The following is a 17,471-nucleotide window of genomic DNA, read 5'->3' as shown; positions in this document are numbered from 1 at the left end:
TCTACTGGTTATTCCCTTCTATTCCCAGCCAGAAGCCTCCTTCCACCATGGCTCCTGGTTTTTCAAGGCCTGATATATATCTGAGGTCATATAGAAAGAGCCTGGGTTGTCAATCCTTGAGGAGGGCCCCGGGGATGGGAGCAGAAGCTAAGGTTGGGCAGCACCATCCTCAGCTCCAGCCAGCTCTCAGTTATCCATAGTATTTGGGGATTACAGGGAAGCCCTCAGGAGGACAGTGACACTTGAAATCCACAGGTATCCCAAATTGCATTTCCACTCTTTTCTAGTCCCCAACTAGGTAACAAGGGATGCTCCCAAAGAATCCAATGCAGTTACTGCCTGTTCCCCATTCTCAGAATTTTTGGAGGGTGATGCCATGGTGTGTCACTCTGCTTGGCTCTGGAACAGGGTACATTGGACCTAACCTTCTTCTTCTACTTCTCTAGGCTGATATTTGAATCATTTAGTATTTGATGGGTACCTGAGAGGCATCTAGGTGATATGGTAGATAGAATGCTGGACTTGGGAGTCAGGAAAATTTCCAAGGGTTTGAACCTTGACTCAGATACTTACTAGCTATGGGATACTGGACAAGCAATTTAACCTCCTTCAGCCTCAGTTTCCTCATCCATAAAATGGGGATAATAATAACACCTACCTCAAAGGGCTATCATGAGGATCAAATGAGATATGTAAAGCATTTTGTGAATCTTAAAATGCTATATAAATGTTAGTTATTATTTATGATAATTATTATTACTAAATTTGGGGTCAAAGAGCCTGATTCAATACATGATTCTGCTGCTTACTACCTTGAGTAAGCTATTTCCTCTCTGTACCTCAGTTTCCTCATCTGTAAAAGAAAAGGTTCTCCTTCTTTGATCCTGTGGAGTAGGGGAAGCCAGCCTGTGTTTATAGAAGAGCCTGGATAATCCATACATGGGAAATCCAGAAGTGACTGTCCTTCACTTTTGTCTCTTTATTCTGTCCCTATTTCTTCTGCTCTGGAAAGCTATGAATGAGGAAGGAGGGTGCTGGAGGGCAGGGGGTGGGGAGGGTGCAAAGCAGGCTCTGGATAACTGAAAACTGACTGAACTGTATGCCAGCCCTGGGGGCAGGAGCTGGGAGTGGGGCGAGGTCTTGGGCTGTGGTCACGGTGGTGCTGGCTTCCTGCACACGTCATACTCACGTAGTTTAAGAACGTGGCCACACGATTCCCCGTCCCTAAATGCTTGAAAGCATCTGGCTCACCTTTCTATAAAAATTAAGTAAGAGTGAAGAGGAGGGCCAAGGCCCAGTACTTACATAGTTTAGAAATGTCGCTAACCTATTCCCCTCCGTTTTCAGGCCGCTGTCAAAAGGCCGCTGTAACAAACAACAACTTCCACCTGAGTGAGTGATCAGTCCTGCCCATCACACAAGGGGAAGGGGGCAGGGAGTGGAGACTACAAGGTATAATGGAGACTTTTAGAGCCAACAACCCAGTGGGCACAAAGGCCTGAAGGTCTGACTGGAGTGGGGATGCCCTGGAACCCACAGTGCAACCCTAGGAACATAGATGGCACAGGATGGTCTACCCAAAGGGAAGGACTTTGGGGTCACAAGAAGCCCAAGATATGACCAACAGGATCAGCTTTGCAATGCAGGCCACACCAAGAGACACCACTAGCTCTTCTAGACGGGGCAAGGGAAGGACAGGCAAGGTAAGTGTCTGGGAGCTGGAAAGAAAATATATATGCGTATGTACGTATGTATGGGCAAAGGGAAAGGAGCAAGCTGACAGGCTGACAAAACCAGTGGAGGCTGGGGACATCGTCGGTTAAGGCCCAGAAATTAATTCCAAACACAGGTGATGGGTGGGGACAGAGGAGGGAGGGAGGAAAGGAGGAAGGATAGGAGAAATATATCCTGTCAGTGGAGAAAGAAATACGGAGTCAGATTTCTCTTATGATTAAGAGGGTTTTATCCTTGAGGCTCCTAGAGTGTCTGGAATCAGAGAATCTACATTTTGAATCCAGACACTCAGAGTCCCACCTTATTACGATCTCAGTTATATTCAGTGTGACTCAGAGATAGTCCTATTTGTAAGAAATTCTGGGCTCTGTGTTGTATCCTTGCTTAGCTATCATATAAATCCCAAGCCCCTGGGAGACTGGGGGACCCATCACCCATAGCCCTCCCCTAGCTAAGATTCTCTGATCCCTGGGGAGCTGGAATCTGGTGGACACTGGGACCTGCTAGCCCAGCACAAAGTTCTGGGGCTTACCCTGGAGAAGTCAAAATGTGGCTCATATTGTCCTCCCATTCCATAATTAGCAACCTGTGGAGGAAGTGACATGGATATGGTTAAGCAAACGAGGCCCAAATGGAGAGCAGAATGAGGCCTCCTCAAGGGAGCAGTGCCTTTGTTAGGTCCTCAGGCTTTGGGAAAGCAAGGTTCAATTTGGTTTGGGAAATGAGAAGAGGTTGACCAAAAGGAACTAATAGAAAACCCAAGACCTAGCCGGGCTGGAAATGTGCTTTGGTGGCTCTATAAGGAACTCTCCCCACTATCACATCTACTTGAACCACATATTTTCATTCTGACAGAGGTGCATCATGGCCCTTCAGTTTGAGGGGATGCGAAAGCCACAGCCCTCTAAAGTTACACGCATTTCCAGGACGCTTCACTCACCCCAATGAGTTCAGCCACCTCCATGAGAACTTGCCCTAGTCCCACCCCTATGAAAAGAACTTGTCTTTATTTTCTATATTTTTTTATTCTAGTATATGTGTACATATTATTTCCTCCCATAGATTGTAAGCTTCTTGAAGGTAGGAACTGTTTTGTTTTTGCCTTTATATTCTCAGTAGTGCCTGGCACATAGCAGGAACTTAAATATTTATTGATTGGGATTCCTCATCCCTCACTTTTTTTCACATCTCTTAGCATCTCCAGAGAGAGCATTCTCCCCTAATTCCCTTGGAGACCCCACCCCAGGCCCTACAGAGACAAATCTCTTACTCTCTCACCTCCCCTCCCCGGCTGGGCTCCTTACCTGTAGCAACTCAGCCGTCTTCACCGACAATCCTGTGATGTACTGCATTCTTCTGTTCACTTGGGCAATTACAGGATCATCATCTTCCTCTAGCCACGAGCTAAGTATTGGGAACAGAAAGAGGAGAGGAACATGGAGGGGGTGCCAAAGGGTACACGGGAACAGTCCAGCTTGGGAAAAAAGGGAGGAAGGGAAGAGTATTGCTGGCTCAAGTGGAAAATGGAAAAAGAAGGGTTAGGGTCAGGATATTGGCACCAGATTACCAGGGAGTTCTCCTACCACAACCCCAACATGTCAAAATGGCCAGCTACCATAATCTAGTCAGGACACTTTCAGTGCACCTGGGGCTTCATGGGAAACACCAACCAACTCCATCCCCCAACTGGTACACAAACGCACTTCACACCCTATGTAGAAACACACAAATACACCACCAACAATAACCTAGGGTTATAGAATTTAGAGGCAGAAGGCACCTTAGAGATGATCTAGTCCAACCCTCTTATTTTACAGATGAGGAAACTGAGGCTCAGAGGTCAGGCAACTTGCCTAGGGCTTGCAAAGATAGTAAGTGTTCAACTCGATTAAATTCAGCAAGCATTTATTAAGTGCCTACCATGGGAAAAACATTGCAGTTACCAAGTCAAAAACAAAAAATTACCCATACCTTCAAAAAGATTATGTTCCAATATAAGGTATAATATTTATACAATAAGTAAATTCCAGAAAATTTGAAGAGAGAACACCAACAACTAGGGCAGGTTTTTACCTTTCTGGTGTCATGGAGCCTTATGGCAGAATCTTGCAAAGCCCATGGATGGACTCAATAATGTTCTTAAATGTATAAAATGAAATCCAAAGTATTACAAAATAAAAAAATAGAAATGCAAAGGAAACCAATTATACTGGTTATATATATACATATATATATAAAATTTTCTTTATATTTATAAATTTTTTAAAAGTTCACAGACCCCAGTTTAACAATTCCACCAGAAGATAAGAAAGCCCTTAGACTGAATCCTGGTAAAAACCGATGAATGTAAGAGGGAAGGGAGAAGACTACAACCCAGACATTTGGAACAATCTGCACCAAGACATGGAGGTAGGAGATGGGATTCTGGGTTTGGGGAACAATGAAGAAGTCAGTTTAGCTAAAATGTAAAATGGGGAATGATGTGAAATGAGGCTTGAAAGGTAGGCTGGGACCAGACTCTAAAGGTCTTTCAATGCCAAGCAGAGACAGGGCTTGAATTCTGCATTCTTTCCATAACACAGCATTGCCTCTTTACAACCCACTGCACAAGTACAGAAACACACACACATACACACACACACACATATACACATACTGTATCACGTGGATTGGCTGGCTTTGTGAGCCAGGACTCATAACAGAAGGTTAGGCAGCAGGGGCAGAGGAAAATAGGAAAGGGGTATAACTGGAAAGTGACAAGGTAAAATCTAAATCAACCATCAGGATGCCCCAGGGCCAAGTTTAGGGTTGGGGGCCCATAAAGCAGGATAGCACCCTCCTTACCTTTTGGAAACCCTGTAGTTGGCCACGGTGAGGACACCTGTCTTTGGGTCACGGACTGTGGCTCTTGCCAGCTGTGGGGAGTAGGACCAGATGATCAAGAGTTTTTCTTCTTTTTCCTAATCACCAGCCCCCTCCCAAAATTGGGTTGCACTATGGTGCAACAAAGCAGAGAGGGGTACTAGTTTTCTGCTCCATGTGGCTGATTTACATGGTGAAATAGGCTAAGATGTACTCTCTCGAGCTGTTCCAGCCTCAAAGTATCATGAAGCACCCAGATCAATCCATCAACAATCACTTATTAAACATCTACTATGTGCCAGGCACTGCATTTGTGCACAGTGTTATGTATTTTTGTAAAAACGCAAAAGCAATAAAGTCCCTCCCTTCATAGGATACATGTTGATAGATAAGTACACACAAGGTACATACAAAATAAATATGCTTATTTTGGAGGGGGAGGAACAGACATTAATAGCTGGAATAATTGGGAAAGGTCTCTTAAAAGAGGTGGTACTTGAGCTGAAGCCCAAGAGGTGGTGGTGAGGACAGTGAGCATTCTCAGCATTCAAAGACATGGGGACAGAAGATGGCATGTCAAGTTCAGAGAGCAGCAGATAGGCTCAAGAACCCAAGCCCGGCTTAGAGAAGGAGCCATGAGACACGGCACATGTCCCAGTCAAAAGAACACACAATACCACCACATTCCCAGTAGGACCAGAGGCAGAGACAGAGGACAGACGTTAGAGGTCTGCTGCCCACTAACCACAAGGAGGATGCACCAGCCTATTTTCACAATGCAGTTCCCAGGCATATTCCTAGTTACAGGGGAAGAAAATGAGTGAATGAATAAATGAATGAAAAAGCATTTATTAAGTGCTTAGTATGTGCCAGGCACTGTGCTAAGTGTTAAGAATACAAAAACGAAAGCAAGACAGTACAAGCCCTCCTTACCTTCTAAGTGAGGGAATCTTTCCTTACCTAGAAAAGATGTCCAATACCTCATCTCACCCTGTCCCCAGGCAATGGAGTATGGAACAGAGCATGAGGATACTGGTAAACTCAAAGGACTAATGGGAAAGTAAGGAGGTATCAGAGCACAGAACAGCTTATCCTATACCCATAAGGGTTGTGATGCAAAGGACAACAGAGGACTCAGTTAAAATCCTCATAGTAGTGATGCTCAGATTCCATCCCAGCTCTTGCTTGACTGTGAGACAAGTTGAGTCCTTTGGCATCTTCCCCAGCGGAGCTAAGGGTGGCCAGTACTAGAAAAAAGTCCTCAGGAAAAGAAGACCAGCCCAACCACCCGGAACTACAGCCCTCATCTGAGGCTGGCCAATATTCCCTGCGGGTACACAGAATTTCCCATTACTGACTCTTCCCTGAATGCCCAACGTGTCATCTACCTGCTGGCACCTTATCACCACCCCCTCACACAAAATGTCAAAAAAAAAATCCAATCCTTTGTCACTTTGGGACTGAGTTTGCAGGAGGAAGAGAAGGAGGTGGCCTTCATGGCTTGTTCATTTTCTTTCCACAAGCTCACTCTGCAGGCTCAACTCCACCCATACCTCCCAACCCCCATCTCCTCACACATCTGCCCTTGGTAAGATAGCTTTTCACATTGCTGACTCAAACAAGGCCAGGATCCCGAGTTTCTCTCCATTCCAAAAGTTACTGTCAATGGGCCCAAAAGCCCTTCTCTGACCCCTAGAACAGGCTTATTTTTTTCCATTTGCGAAATTTTCTCTTCTTACATCCAAGTTAACCAATAGTCATCATCTCACTCAGGCACTGCTCCTCCCCGTCTCCTGCTGCCAGCTGGATCCTGAATCTCTTTCTCCACCCCATTCTGACAGGCAGAGGACAGGGAACAGAATGCTGTCTCTAGAATTGGGAATATGACTCATGTCCATGTAAAAAGAATGGCTATTTGTAAGGAACAAACCTGGATTCTTGCACAAAAATCAAACCACATGTTTCCATGGTAACAGAAACAGAAACAATGGAAACAGAAAAGCTGTATGTAACGAGACTCATCTTTAACTTCATCTAGGAATTAGAGAAGAAGGAGAAACTGAGGCAAAAAAAGGATGAGGATGAATGGAGAGTGATTTGCCCCAAGTCTTGTATGAACTCTATATGACCTGGAACCTCCAGGGATGGCTAAATAACTAGGGAAAGAACAACTCCAACCTCAATCATCAGCCAACAGATAGCACTGATAGCAACAGATGGTCCCCCAACTGCACCACAGAAGGAAGAAAAACAAGACACAGCTTCCCTGGCCCTGCGTGTGAGTTTTCACAAGCTCAAATGCAGAATCATGAAAAATACAGTTCAAGTAGACAAATAAGTTCACTTCCTAGCGGTCCCTACCTGGACAGTACAGTCTTATGTCTCCAGGAATGAGCTTACTTCTTTCTGGTTTAGATATAGGCACAGTGGGCCAGCCCCTAATTCTCCAGATATGGGGAAGGTCCCTTGAGACCATGGTGGGCTTCTGGCTTAGTGTTAATCTGCATAAGACAGTGGCCAAAGACATCTGCAGCTCTGAAGATTTTTCTTCATACCAATATACCATATTCTACTTCCCTATTGCCCTTCCTGTAACCTTGTATAACCTTATATAAACTGCCTTAGTCATAAGACTCACATGGGAAAGGAAAATAATGCTTTTCTTAACTTTCTAACTCCCCTTCAAGGTTACTGAGCAGCCTTCACAACTGCTTGGTGCTTGTAAAACGGTGCTTCCTTGATTGCCACCATCCTCTTCCTTTACACCCCTTTAACTTTCCAGTCTCTTCCCAGTTTTGACCAAACATCTCTGATCCCCTAGACATGATGCAAAACCCAGAAATGCAATACAGGAAGGCAGTGCTCTCCCAGTCCTGCTGGGACTATTTCCAGTGCTAGGCTGTGGTACTGATGCTACTTCAAAGCCCACCCTCCCTACCAGCTTAGCAAGCTCAGAGCACATCGACCAACCTAGTTTCAGAGCAGGCTAAGCATCTGTAGCCTCAGGGTGGGAAGTCAATTGGTGCAGAGTAATTCAAAGATATGTCTTGTCTCACTGAACAAGCAATAATATTCTTAGCACTCAGGCACCGGAAGCATGGAGAGTAAAGGACTTCCAGAGGGTAAATTACTACCAGGCATAGCCTTTGGCATTAGTAGGAAAGCCTTGGGATGGTAGAAAGAACACTGGCTCTAGAGTTCTGAGGCTCCAGGTTCAAGTTCCATTCTATAATTCTATCTGTGTGACCTTGGACAAGTCACTCTCTGGACTCAGTATTTTCATCAGTAAAAGGATGGGGTTGGTGTACATGGTCTATGAGGTCTTTCCAGTTTTAGATTTGTGATCTCACATAGCAGCAGCCACACCATCACCCAGAATGAAGCTGGACACAGATGACCAAAGCCCAGGAAGTTAGAGCTGGAAAAGACCTCAGAAATGCACTGCTCATTCCCAAAACAAAACAAAGTATGAGGAAAATAAGAGTGTTAAAAACAGATTGTTAGGGGCAGTTGGGTGGCTCAGGGAATAGAGCGCCAGCCCTGAAGTCAGGAGGACCTGAGTTCAAATCTGGCCTCAGACCAAACACTTGACACTTACTAGCTGTGTGACCCTGGGCAAGTCACTTAACCCCAATTGCCTAAAACAAAACTAAACAAAAAAAAAAAAAAACCAGATTGTTAATTGGTAACAACTCACTCCTCAATTTAAGAGGAAACTCCCTATGAAACCAGTTCACAACCAAGATGTCATCCCTGATATCTCACTCTCTCACCATTCCCCCTACCTCTGTCACACCCAATCATTTGCCACGTCCTGTTGATTAGATCTTTGTAAGCTCTTATATGTACTCCCCCTTATCTCCTCTGACAATGCCACCACCCTGGTGCAAGCCTTTATCACCTCACGCCTGGACAATAGCGTACTGGTAGGTCTGCCTGCCTCAAGCTCTTCTCACAATAGCGTACTGGTAGGTCTGCCTGCCTCAAGCTCTTCTCACTCTACTGTCCTCCACTCAGCTGTCAAAGCCATCTTCCTTTGTGCAAAGTGATCTGTGATTTTCACCTTCTCAGTAATTTCCAGTGGCTCCCTATTCCCCCCAAGACTAAATACAAAATCCTGATTGGTGTTCAAAGTTCTTTATAACTTCAATTCCCTGTCTTTTCTGGTCTTCTTAACCTTTATACCCCCCCCCACCATCCACACACACACACACACACACACACACACACACACACACACACCACACACTCACTCTTCAACCCAGTGATATTCAATCCACCTTGTTATTTCTCCAATAAGATCACTCCATCTGCGTACTCCAGGCATTTTCACTGGCTGTCCCCCATGCCTGAAATGATCTCCCCTCCTCATTTCTTCCTCCTGGCTTCCTTCAAATCCCAGATAAAATTATACCTTCTATAGGAAGCCTTTCCCAACTTCTCTTAATTCTAATGCCTTCTCTCTGTTGCTTATTTCCAATTTGATCCTGTATGTGGCTTATCTGCACAGTTATTTACTTGTGGTTTTCCCCATTAAATCATAAGCTTCTTAAGAGCACAGACTGCCTTTCACTTTTCTTTGTACCTCTAGCACTTAGCACAATATTTACTAACTAGTAATTAACTGTACAGTCTCCAGTTCTATTTGTTGTTTTTTGGTTTTTGGTGTTTGTTTTTTTCATTTTTTTGGAAAGAGTGCCAGCCTCAGAGTCAGGAAGAATCTAATTTAAGTCCTGCTTCTGACACATACTAGGTATATGTGATCTTAGGCAAGTCCCTTAATTAAGCTGTGGCACTTGGGTGGCTCAGTGTTTAGAGCACCTGGCCTGGAGTCTGAAAGATCAGACTTCAAATCCAGCCTCAGACATTTTCTAGCTAAGTGACCATGGACAAGTTACTTAACCTCTTTCTGCCTCAGTTTCCTCAACTGTTAAATGGGGATAGTAATACTACCTACCTCCCAGGGCTATTGTGAGGATCAAACGAGATAATATTTGTAAAGCACTTAGAACAGTGCCTAGCACGTGATACATAACTATGTAAGTATTAGTTATTACTTAACCTGTCAATGTCCCAGGCAATTTTCTCTCTCTCTCTATCACACACACACACACACACACACACACACACACACAATATGACTATCAGAATGTTCTCAGCAGAATCTGGAAACCTGACGTCTGAGATGCTATACTATCACACAGCATGAAGCTGGGTACAAATGACAGGATGTTCAAGCTGGAAGAGGCCTCAGAAACTCATTGCTAATTCCCAAAACAAATCTCAAGAAAGGAAAAGCAAGAGCGTTAAGGACATCTCAATAGCTGTTAAAAATAGATTATTTCTGCCACCAACTCATTCCTTGGCCAGAGAGGAAACACCCTATAAAACCAACCTTTTGAATTTCTACCCATGCTTACTTCATGCAGGTCCTGGAGTGAATTTCATATATTTGTGAGATGGTAGCAGGGCACACATCCAGGTTCACCAGGGTGTGATTCTTTTAGCAGATGGGGACCGGTTTTCTGGCTAACACTCAAAGACAACTTGCTGTAGGGACATCCAAATATACAAATATCACTTACATCCCCAGAGACGTGCATTCACTTTCTCTCCTTTCCAGGAGCTGTTTACAAAGGTCGTGGGTTGCATGATTTAGAAGGACTGAGTGACTGAGCTTGCTGCTGTCTGACTCCTGCAGACCATCATCCTTTCACAGGAATATCCCACTGGGCCCTCTTGGCACAGAACCTTGGCAGTGACTATGTCTCGACCGCATAAATAGGTGTGATTCATGCCAAGTGTGTCTGTTCCAAAACACCTTCTCAAGGCTCAGTTTGGGACCAAAGTGTCCAGTCCTCCAGATCAAACAGAGGGAGGGTTCAGTCTATCCTGCCTCCAGTGTATTAGCATATCTATGAATTGGGACTTTTTTTTTTTATCTTTAGGTTGCTCTGGAAAGCAAGTTGTTGACCTACGGGGCAGAGAAGAAAATCCAGTCTTTCATCCTCTGCTAAGAACTTAGGTTTCATTTAAATAAATTTAATTAATTAATTATTTAATTAATTGATCATGTAAATGGTTACTGTGCAAATCTAGCTGAACTGATGTTCAATGTTTTTAATTTTTTTCTCTCTTTTTTTTGAATCTGTAATTTAATTGATTAAAGGGAATTCTCAATGAGGAAACCCCATCGACTAATCAGCCTCTTCTCTGCATCTTGTAGGCCTAGGGAGTTGCCTAGGGCACTGAGAGGTTAAGTGATTTTTCTACAGTCATCCAGCATGTAAGTGAATGAGGCCAGGTCTCTATGCACTACACCACTGCTACCTCTCAAGTTTTTAATAAAACATTTACTTTTTAAAAATATTTAAAAAAATTTTTTTTACTGAGTTACCTTAGATGTTAATTTTTCTCAACATGGAGATACTAACAGTATCATGAAGAAAAACTTTGGGAACAAAAAGGAGAAATGAGGGAAAGACAGAGGTACCTACTTTAGGCTTAGCGATTTCCTTGATCTTCTCAATCTCCTCATCTGACAGGACATCATAGTATCTTACAATGTGTGGGCTGTCCCACTCATCCTCCTCCTTAAAGGGGGCGATCAGCAGCTGGGGTGCCCTGTTGCCATCGTGGTATCTACAGAAAAGTCTCTTCTGCCTCCGGGGTGTCTATGGGGGACACAGAGAAACAAGTACCATGCTGAGTGAGCTTTGCTCAGCCAATGGACCCCTCCCATGGTTGAGCCTCGGCTCTGAAAGACTGAAATGCCCTCCCCGCCCTCCCCCTCCAAGCTGTGCCACTGAAGCCACACTACTCAGTTGCAACATGAAAAGACTAATGGGTATACCAGATGGAAAAGCCTATGGATTTATGCAAGTCTGGCTTTTCAGAGTAGAGCATCTCCGGGGGATAGATCCTTAGGGTTCTATGAAACCTTAAGCAGTCACCCCAGCTATCCTTCCCTGGGCATAATTATAAGATATTAATGTAATTTTTAATATTTCACCTGTTTTTAACCCAAAGTAATTTTCTCTCATAACCAGGCTAGTGACTATAGGGGAATGTCTCAAAACAACTGAGTTCATAAGTTTTATGGCAATTATTTTCAAAAACAGGCAATTTAACAGTTGACAGTTTTATATACATATACACATATATGTATACATACATATATATATATATATATAGTGCTATAACTCAAAGGAGTTTCTTTTTCTAAATATACCATTCCAATTATGTTACAGCCTCAGGAAGTAAAGCAGCCTTAGAAATGAGTCAAAGAAAATATGTGGACACAACAGAAACTGTGATACAAAGGAAAGAGCACTGGATTTAGAGTCAGAATTATTCAGTTGTTTCAGTTGTGTCCAACTCTTCATGACCCCATTTGGGGTTTTCTTGGCAAAGATACTGGAGGTTTGCCATTTCCTTCTCAATCTCATTTTACAGATGAGGAAACTGAGGCAAACAGGGTTTAGCGACTTGCCCAGAGTCACATAAGGTAGGAAGTGTCCGAGGTCACATTTGAACTCAGGTCTTCCTGACTCCAGGCTCAGCACTCTATCTAATGTGCCATCTAGCTGCCCAAGTCAGAACACTTTGGTTCAAATCCCACTTACTGCCTGTATCAACTTAAAAATCTTCCTGGGCCTCAGTTTCCTTTTATATATGGACTAGATGACTTCTAAGGTCCTTTCTGGCTTTAAATCTATGATCCTCTAGAAAAAATCAAACTCTAATTGCATCAATTTAAATAATGATGGACTTCCTAGCTGGAAGACAGCCACATCCAAAACTGAAGGCTAGTACATACTGTATGTTTATTTGCAAGCTCATTCATTATAAAAGGGTGATAGAAAAATGCCCAAGGGAATAGAGATTGTCTACATTTATCATTTATAGAGAGTGATAAAAGGCCACTATCAATTGTATATCTTAATTCTGCCAGTGGCACTTCCTCCCAGGGTAATCTAACTTTTCTGGTTTCTTCCTCCCAGAAGCCTTCAAAATGAAATCAAAGAGACATTACCAAACTGGTGAGTTCTTGGGAAAGTGTTTGCTTTGGTTTCCATATTAAGACTCACAGCCCAGGTGTTATATCTATCCCTAGGACCAGAATCTTTCAGTCCCTTGTAAAAAAAAAAAAAAATCTCAGAACAGCTACACACCTGTTGTATGATGAGAGAGGGAAAAATACCCAACTAGGAATTTAAAAATCTGAATTATAGTTCCAGCTCTTCTACTGCCGAGTTGTGTGACCCAGAGCAAGTCCCTCAACGTCTCTAGGCCTTAGATTCCACCTTGGTAAAATAAGGGCATGTTCCCAAGGTCCCTTCTGGCTCCCAACTCCTTTGATCCTATCATTTGGTCTCACCAGTTTAACGCCTTCCCCTCTACAGAGGGCCTCGTAAACATCTCTCTCAGGCAGGTAATCTGGAGGCCTCTCATAGATGCCTCCTCGTGTTGCCGGTTCAGCCTCTGAAGTCTTATTTAACGTCTTTCCGAGCCTTTCTTTCTCTAACAGCGTCTCAAAGTACCGCAGATTCCCCCCGGCTCTTTCATGACTAGGGTCTAGAAAAAAGATAGAAATTTAAAAGGACGAGGAAACCACAGATGACCTGTGGGGCCATCTGAAGAAACTTCTTTGGCAGGAACTTTCCAATTCCCCAGGGCCCAGTTGCCCCAATGTTTTTGTCACGACTCAGGCTAGAATGTGACCCAAACCCAAATGCAGATGTCTCATACTTGAATGGTAGCAGCTGCTGCCCATGTTAGCACCAGGAGGGCTGATTGGGCTCCCTCTACACTGAGGGCTCCTCCCCTCTAGGGCAGTGGGCAATGAAAAGACAGTGGCTCAGAAGAGTGATGCAAGAGTCAGCTGCTTCAACACCCAGCCTCTACCTCTCGGCTCCCAATCCTCGCAATAGAGAGAGGCCAGACCCCTTTGCTAGAGGTGAGTTACTATTATTTTGTCATCAAAAGTACACCCCTCATCAGGACAAAGGGGGTTGAAGGAGCAAAGGGATAGACTGAGAGATTTAGCCAGATTCCCTTTGGAAGTGTCCCTATGAAACAGCATCGCCTCTCTTGCTGTCCCTCCCAGGCTTGCTCAGTGGTTGAAAAAGGCCAAGGCCCCCCACTGCATCCAGGGCCATTGCCAGTCATCTTGACCTGTGTCTTTCCACTGGACTCCGGTGGCTCTGAAGTAGAGAGTGAAGCTGATGACTTTGCATAACCTGTCTCACTTAAATCCAACACCGTCCTGATGTCATTGGTCCTCTTTAAGAACGAAGGAGGAGCGTAACAAGAACTACTCAGTGGCCTCCGTTTCATGCCAATATAATGTGAGCTCCTGTACCCTCAGTGCCTGGACTCAAAGCAGACATCTAATAAATTCTTGTTTAAATCGCAATTGCTCCATGAAAAGAGGGCCTTGCCATTCTTCCCAGTATGCCTCCATTAACAAGGATGCACCCTATCAGGTATTTTTTCTGGCTACAAAGTAGACGACTAAATAACAGCTATGGCTGGAGTTAGGATTCAGTCTTTGACCGGGACTAAAGGGTCAGACGGTGTTGGGGTTTAGGACATCAGGCTGTAGCCAGGGTCTGAGGTCAACATACAGTTAGGTATAGAGTCAAAATGCCACTGGGTTAAGAGATCATCTTTTGCTGGTGTTGCAGGGTCAGTCCAAAATACACAGCAATGTCTGATCTGACCCTATGCTCTGTCCAGTCTCCACATTATTCTATAGGAAGCTTCTCCCCAGCCCCTGAGAACACACCACAGCAAATTACCAAGAGAAATCAGGCGACGGGTGAGTTCCACTGCCCTGTGAAGGTCCCCAAGCTGAAAGACGGCATAGCTGAGGTAGTCCAAGATTTCAGCTTTGGACGTGGTGGCATCCTCACCATCATCATGCTGCTTCAGCGCCTGCTGCATCCACAGAACTGTGTGGTAGTAGTCCCCATCGTTGTAGGCTGTCTTACCCATGCCGAAGCTGTCGTCTGCACTCAGTGTGGAGCGGTACTTGGTTCCTGGAGGGCAAGAAGAGCAATGAGCGCCTGACCACAGAGGGAAGGTACCATTCCCAATGCCCAGGAGTCAACATACCAAGAGTGGCTCCAAGACAAAAAAGCCTACCTGCTTCTAGGCACTGCAGAAAGATCCTGCAGCTCTACCAATTAATGGACCCTCACTGGTACAGGAGAAAGAGCAGTGAACCAAGAGTAAGACGGCCCCTGAAAAGCTGCTTTTCAAAGAAATGTTGAGCACAGGAAATTCAGAACCATTACCTGGCAGGTCCCCCCTAGAAATAGTGTCAGGATCCAGTTTGTATGTGTCCTGAAGGCGCATTAGTGCCTTGGCTGCCCCGGTCTCGTCCTCTTCTGTGGGGAAGAACTGGCGCTGCATGGTAAGATTGGCAATAAAACCTTCCCATATAGGGAGGGGAAAAGAGAAAGATAACAAATCAGCAAAGAATATTTGCATATTTACAGAAAATGTCTCAGGCAATCAAAGATGGTGACCCTTCTATATATAAAACCTCCCCCTCCCAGATCAATTTCTACCTCCTTTGGGAAGCCTTTTTTGATTAACCCACAGTGCTCTCCCCCTCCAATAAAATTCTAAAACATTTATTGACCTTACAGTTCATTTATTCCTTAGTATATACTGCTTTATCAGAGCTAGATATATAGATTTGCTAGTCATTCACATAGAAGGGACAAGTGAAACTGTATGATTGGATGAGATCAACAAATAAAAGAGTATAAGGAGGGAAAAGAAGAAGGCTAAGGATCTTGAGGCTTGAGGAATGACATTATTAAGAAGGTAGAAGGGGGGCAGGTAGGTGGCGCAGTGGATAGAGCACAAGCCCTGAAGTCAGGAGGACCTGAGTTCAAATCCAGCCGCAGACCAAACACTTGACACGTACTAGCTGTGTGACCTTGGGCAAGTCACTTAACCCCGATTGCCTCACTAAAAAAAAAAAAAAAGAAGAAGAAGGTAGAAGAAATAAGAGACAATGAAGAGAAGAGTAGAAGGAAGGGGCTTCCCTTGCAAGATGGCATAATTTGTGCATGGTTCTAAGGAAGCCAAGTCATTCACATAATCTTAACAAAAATAATACTAACACCAAAGAAAGAAAATTAACTAAAAACTCCATTCAAGATATTAAAAACCTGCCAAAATAAAAAACAAAAAACAGAATGCTGATACAATTAAAAAAAACATACAGAGCAAGCAGCTGAAATAGTGAAAGTACCAGAAGTGATATAGATGAGAAAATAAAGAATAGAAGATATCCCAAGTGATATTCTCAAATTGATAAATGACATATGAAGAATTTAAGCAATTTTTAACACTCCAAAAAGTCATAAGAGCAAAGAAAGTAATTTGTAGAAATTTGTAAATCCAGGAAGTACTAACTCTAGAACTAAAAGATGCTTTAAAAATATATCAGGATACCAGCCAAAACAGACACAGGAACTATATGAATATAAACACAAAACACCTTTTATACAAACAAAGTTAGATCTAAATAATTGAAGTAACATTTATTATGCATGGATAGGTTAAGATAATATATAATTTTTAAATGACAATTTAATTTAACTAATCTATTTATGTAATACCTTTGTGGAGGAAGGGGAAAAGTAATAAAGTAAAAAGTGCACAGCACAGGGCAAAGGAAAACATACAAAGAAGCAATGATGGACAGCTTTGAAAATAATATGTAGATGTATTACATAGGTTTTCTTGAAGTGGAAGTTTATTGCTTTATATTGAATCTTCTCTTATGTTCTGCTGTGTACATGGCAATTTTTTTTTTCTTTTCTTATTTTGCATTTAAGTTTAAAATAAATTCAAATACAATGAAAAATAAATACAGATCAGGAGAAAATAGTGGCAAAAAAATTTAATAGACAACCTGAAAGGAAAACAAGAGAAATAACTAACAAGAAACTTAGATATGAAATAAAGAATTGAAGATAGACCAAGTAGAAAAACCAAGCCCAGAAAATAGCAACTATGGAAAGGAAGCGAAATCACAAGTCAGAGTTCCCATCCTGGTCAACTTGGCATCTAAATTACTTTCTCCTTCACAATCTGGTTGCAGCCTACTTGTCCAGATTTACTTTTTATTACTCCCCATCACACGCTCTATGATCTAGCCAAAATGGTGGCACTCACTGTTCTCCATACGTAACACTCCATCTCCTGACTCCACTTCACAGTCTGCCCCTCCCCCCTTGCCTGGAATGTTCCACTTTTGCTTTCACTTCTTGGAATTCCTAGCTTTAAAACTCAGCTCAAAAGCCAGTTTCTTTTTGAGACCACTACTCTAATACTCCACCTCCCCAAAATTATTTAGTATCTATTTTGTGTGACTCACCTGTGTACTTGGACTCCACCCCCACCCCCATAAGAGAATGTAAGCTTCTTGAAGGCAGGGCTGTTTAATTTTTATCTTTGTATGTCTAGCACCTGGCATATAGTAGGCACTTAATAGATTGTTATTAAATTAAATTCAAGCAACTTTTCAGTAAAAGGGAAGAGAGGAATGGGATTAGAGTTTGAAGGGACAATTAGATGGAAGGGTTTTGCTTGTTTTTAGGACAGTGGAGAACTGAGCATGTTTGTCACGTGAGGAGAAAGATTAAATTAAATTAAATTAAAAGAGGAAAAGAATGATTGGTAGAGGGACATCCTGGTAGGTGGAAGAGTTTTTAATCTTAACCCAAACAAAAGTCACCTATTCCTCAGAGACAGAATGGAAGATGAATGTAACTGAGACACACACACACACACACACACACACTCACACACACACACACACACACACACACACACACACACACACACAC

General features: G+C 43.2%; 1 protein-coding gene across 5 annotated transcripts in view; it reads right to left on the bottom strand.

The window, feature by feature from the left end:
• Nucleotides 1-17,471, bottom strand: part of P4HA2 (prolyl 4-hydroxylase subunit alpha 2) — a 53,140-nt gene that overhangs the window by 5,030 nt on the left and 30,639 nt on the right. For 2 of the 5 annotated variants that reach the window (XM_027849166.1, XM_027849167.1), the window contains 8 exons: nt 14,898-15,035; nt 14,400-14,639; nt 12,977-13,173; nt 11,094-11,270; nt 4,579-4,649; nt 3,039-3,138; nt 2,267-2,320; nt 1,190-1,255 (listed from right to left, as the gene is read on the bottom strand). In XM_027849166.1, coding sequence (XP_027704967.1) covers nt 1,190-1,255; nt 2,267-2,320; nt 3,039-3,138; nt 4,579-4,649; nt 11,094-11,270; nt 12,977-13,173; nt 14,400-14,639; nt 14,898-15,035 — 1,043 coding nt within the window. Of the gene's footprint in view, nt 1-1,189; nt 1,256-1,305; nt 1,366-2,266; nt 2,321-3,038; nt 3,139-4,578; nt 4,650-11,093; nt 11,271-12,976; nt 13,174-14,399; nt 14,640-14,897; nt 15,036-17,471 lie in introns of all 5 variants that reach the window. The other 3 variants (XM_027849171.1, XM_027849168.1, XM_027849169.1) reach the window with 3 other exon arrangements.

This window comes from Vombatus ursinus, unplaced genomic scaffold (assembly GCF_900497805.2).
Source record: "Vombatus ursinus unplaced genomic scaffold, bare-nosed wombat genome assembly UNPS02007284.1, whole genome shotgun sequence".
Classification (NCBI taxonomy): domain Eukaryota; kingdom Metazoa; phylum Chordata; class Mammalia; order Diprotodontia; family Vombatidae; genus Vombatus; species Vombatus ursinus.
Note: the sequence above shows the minus strand (reverse complement) of the source record. Positions and strands in the feature narration are given on the sequence as shown.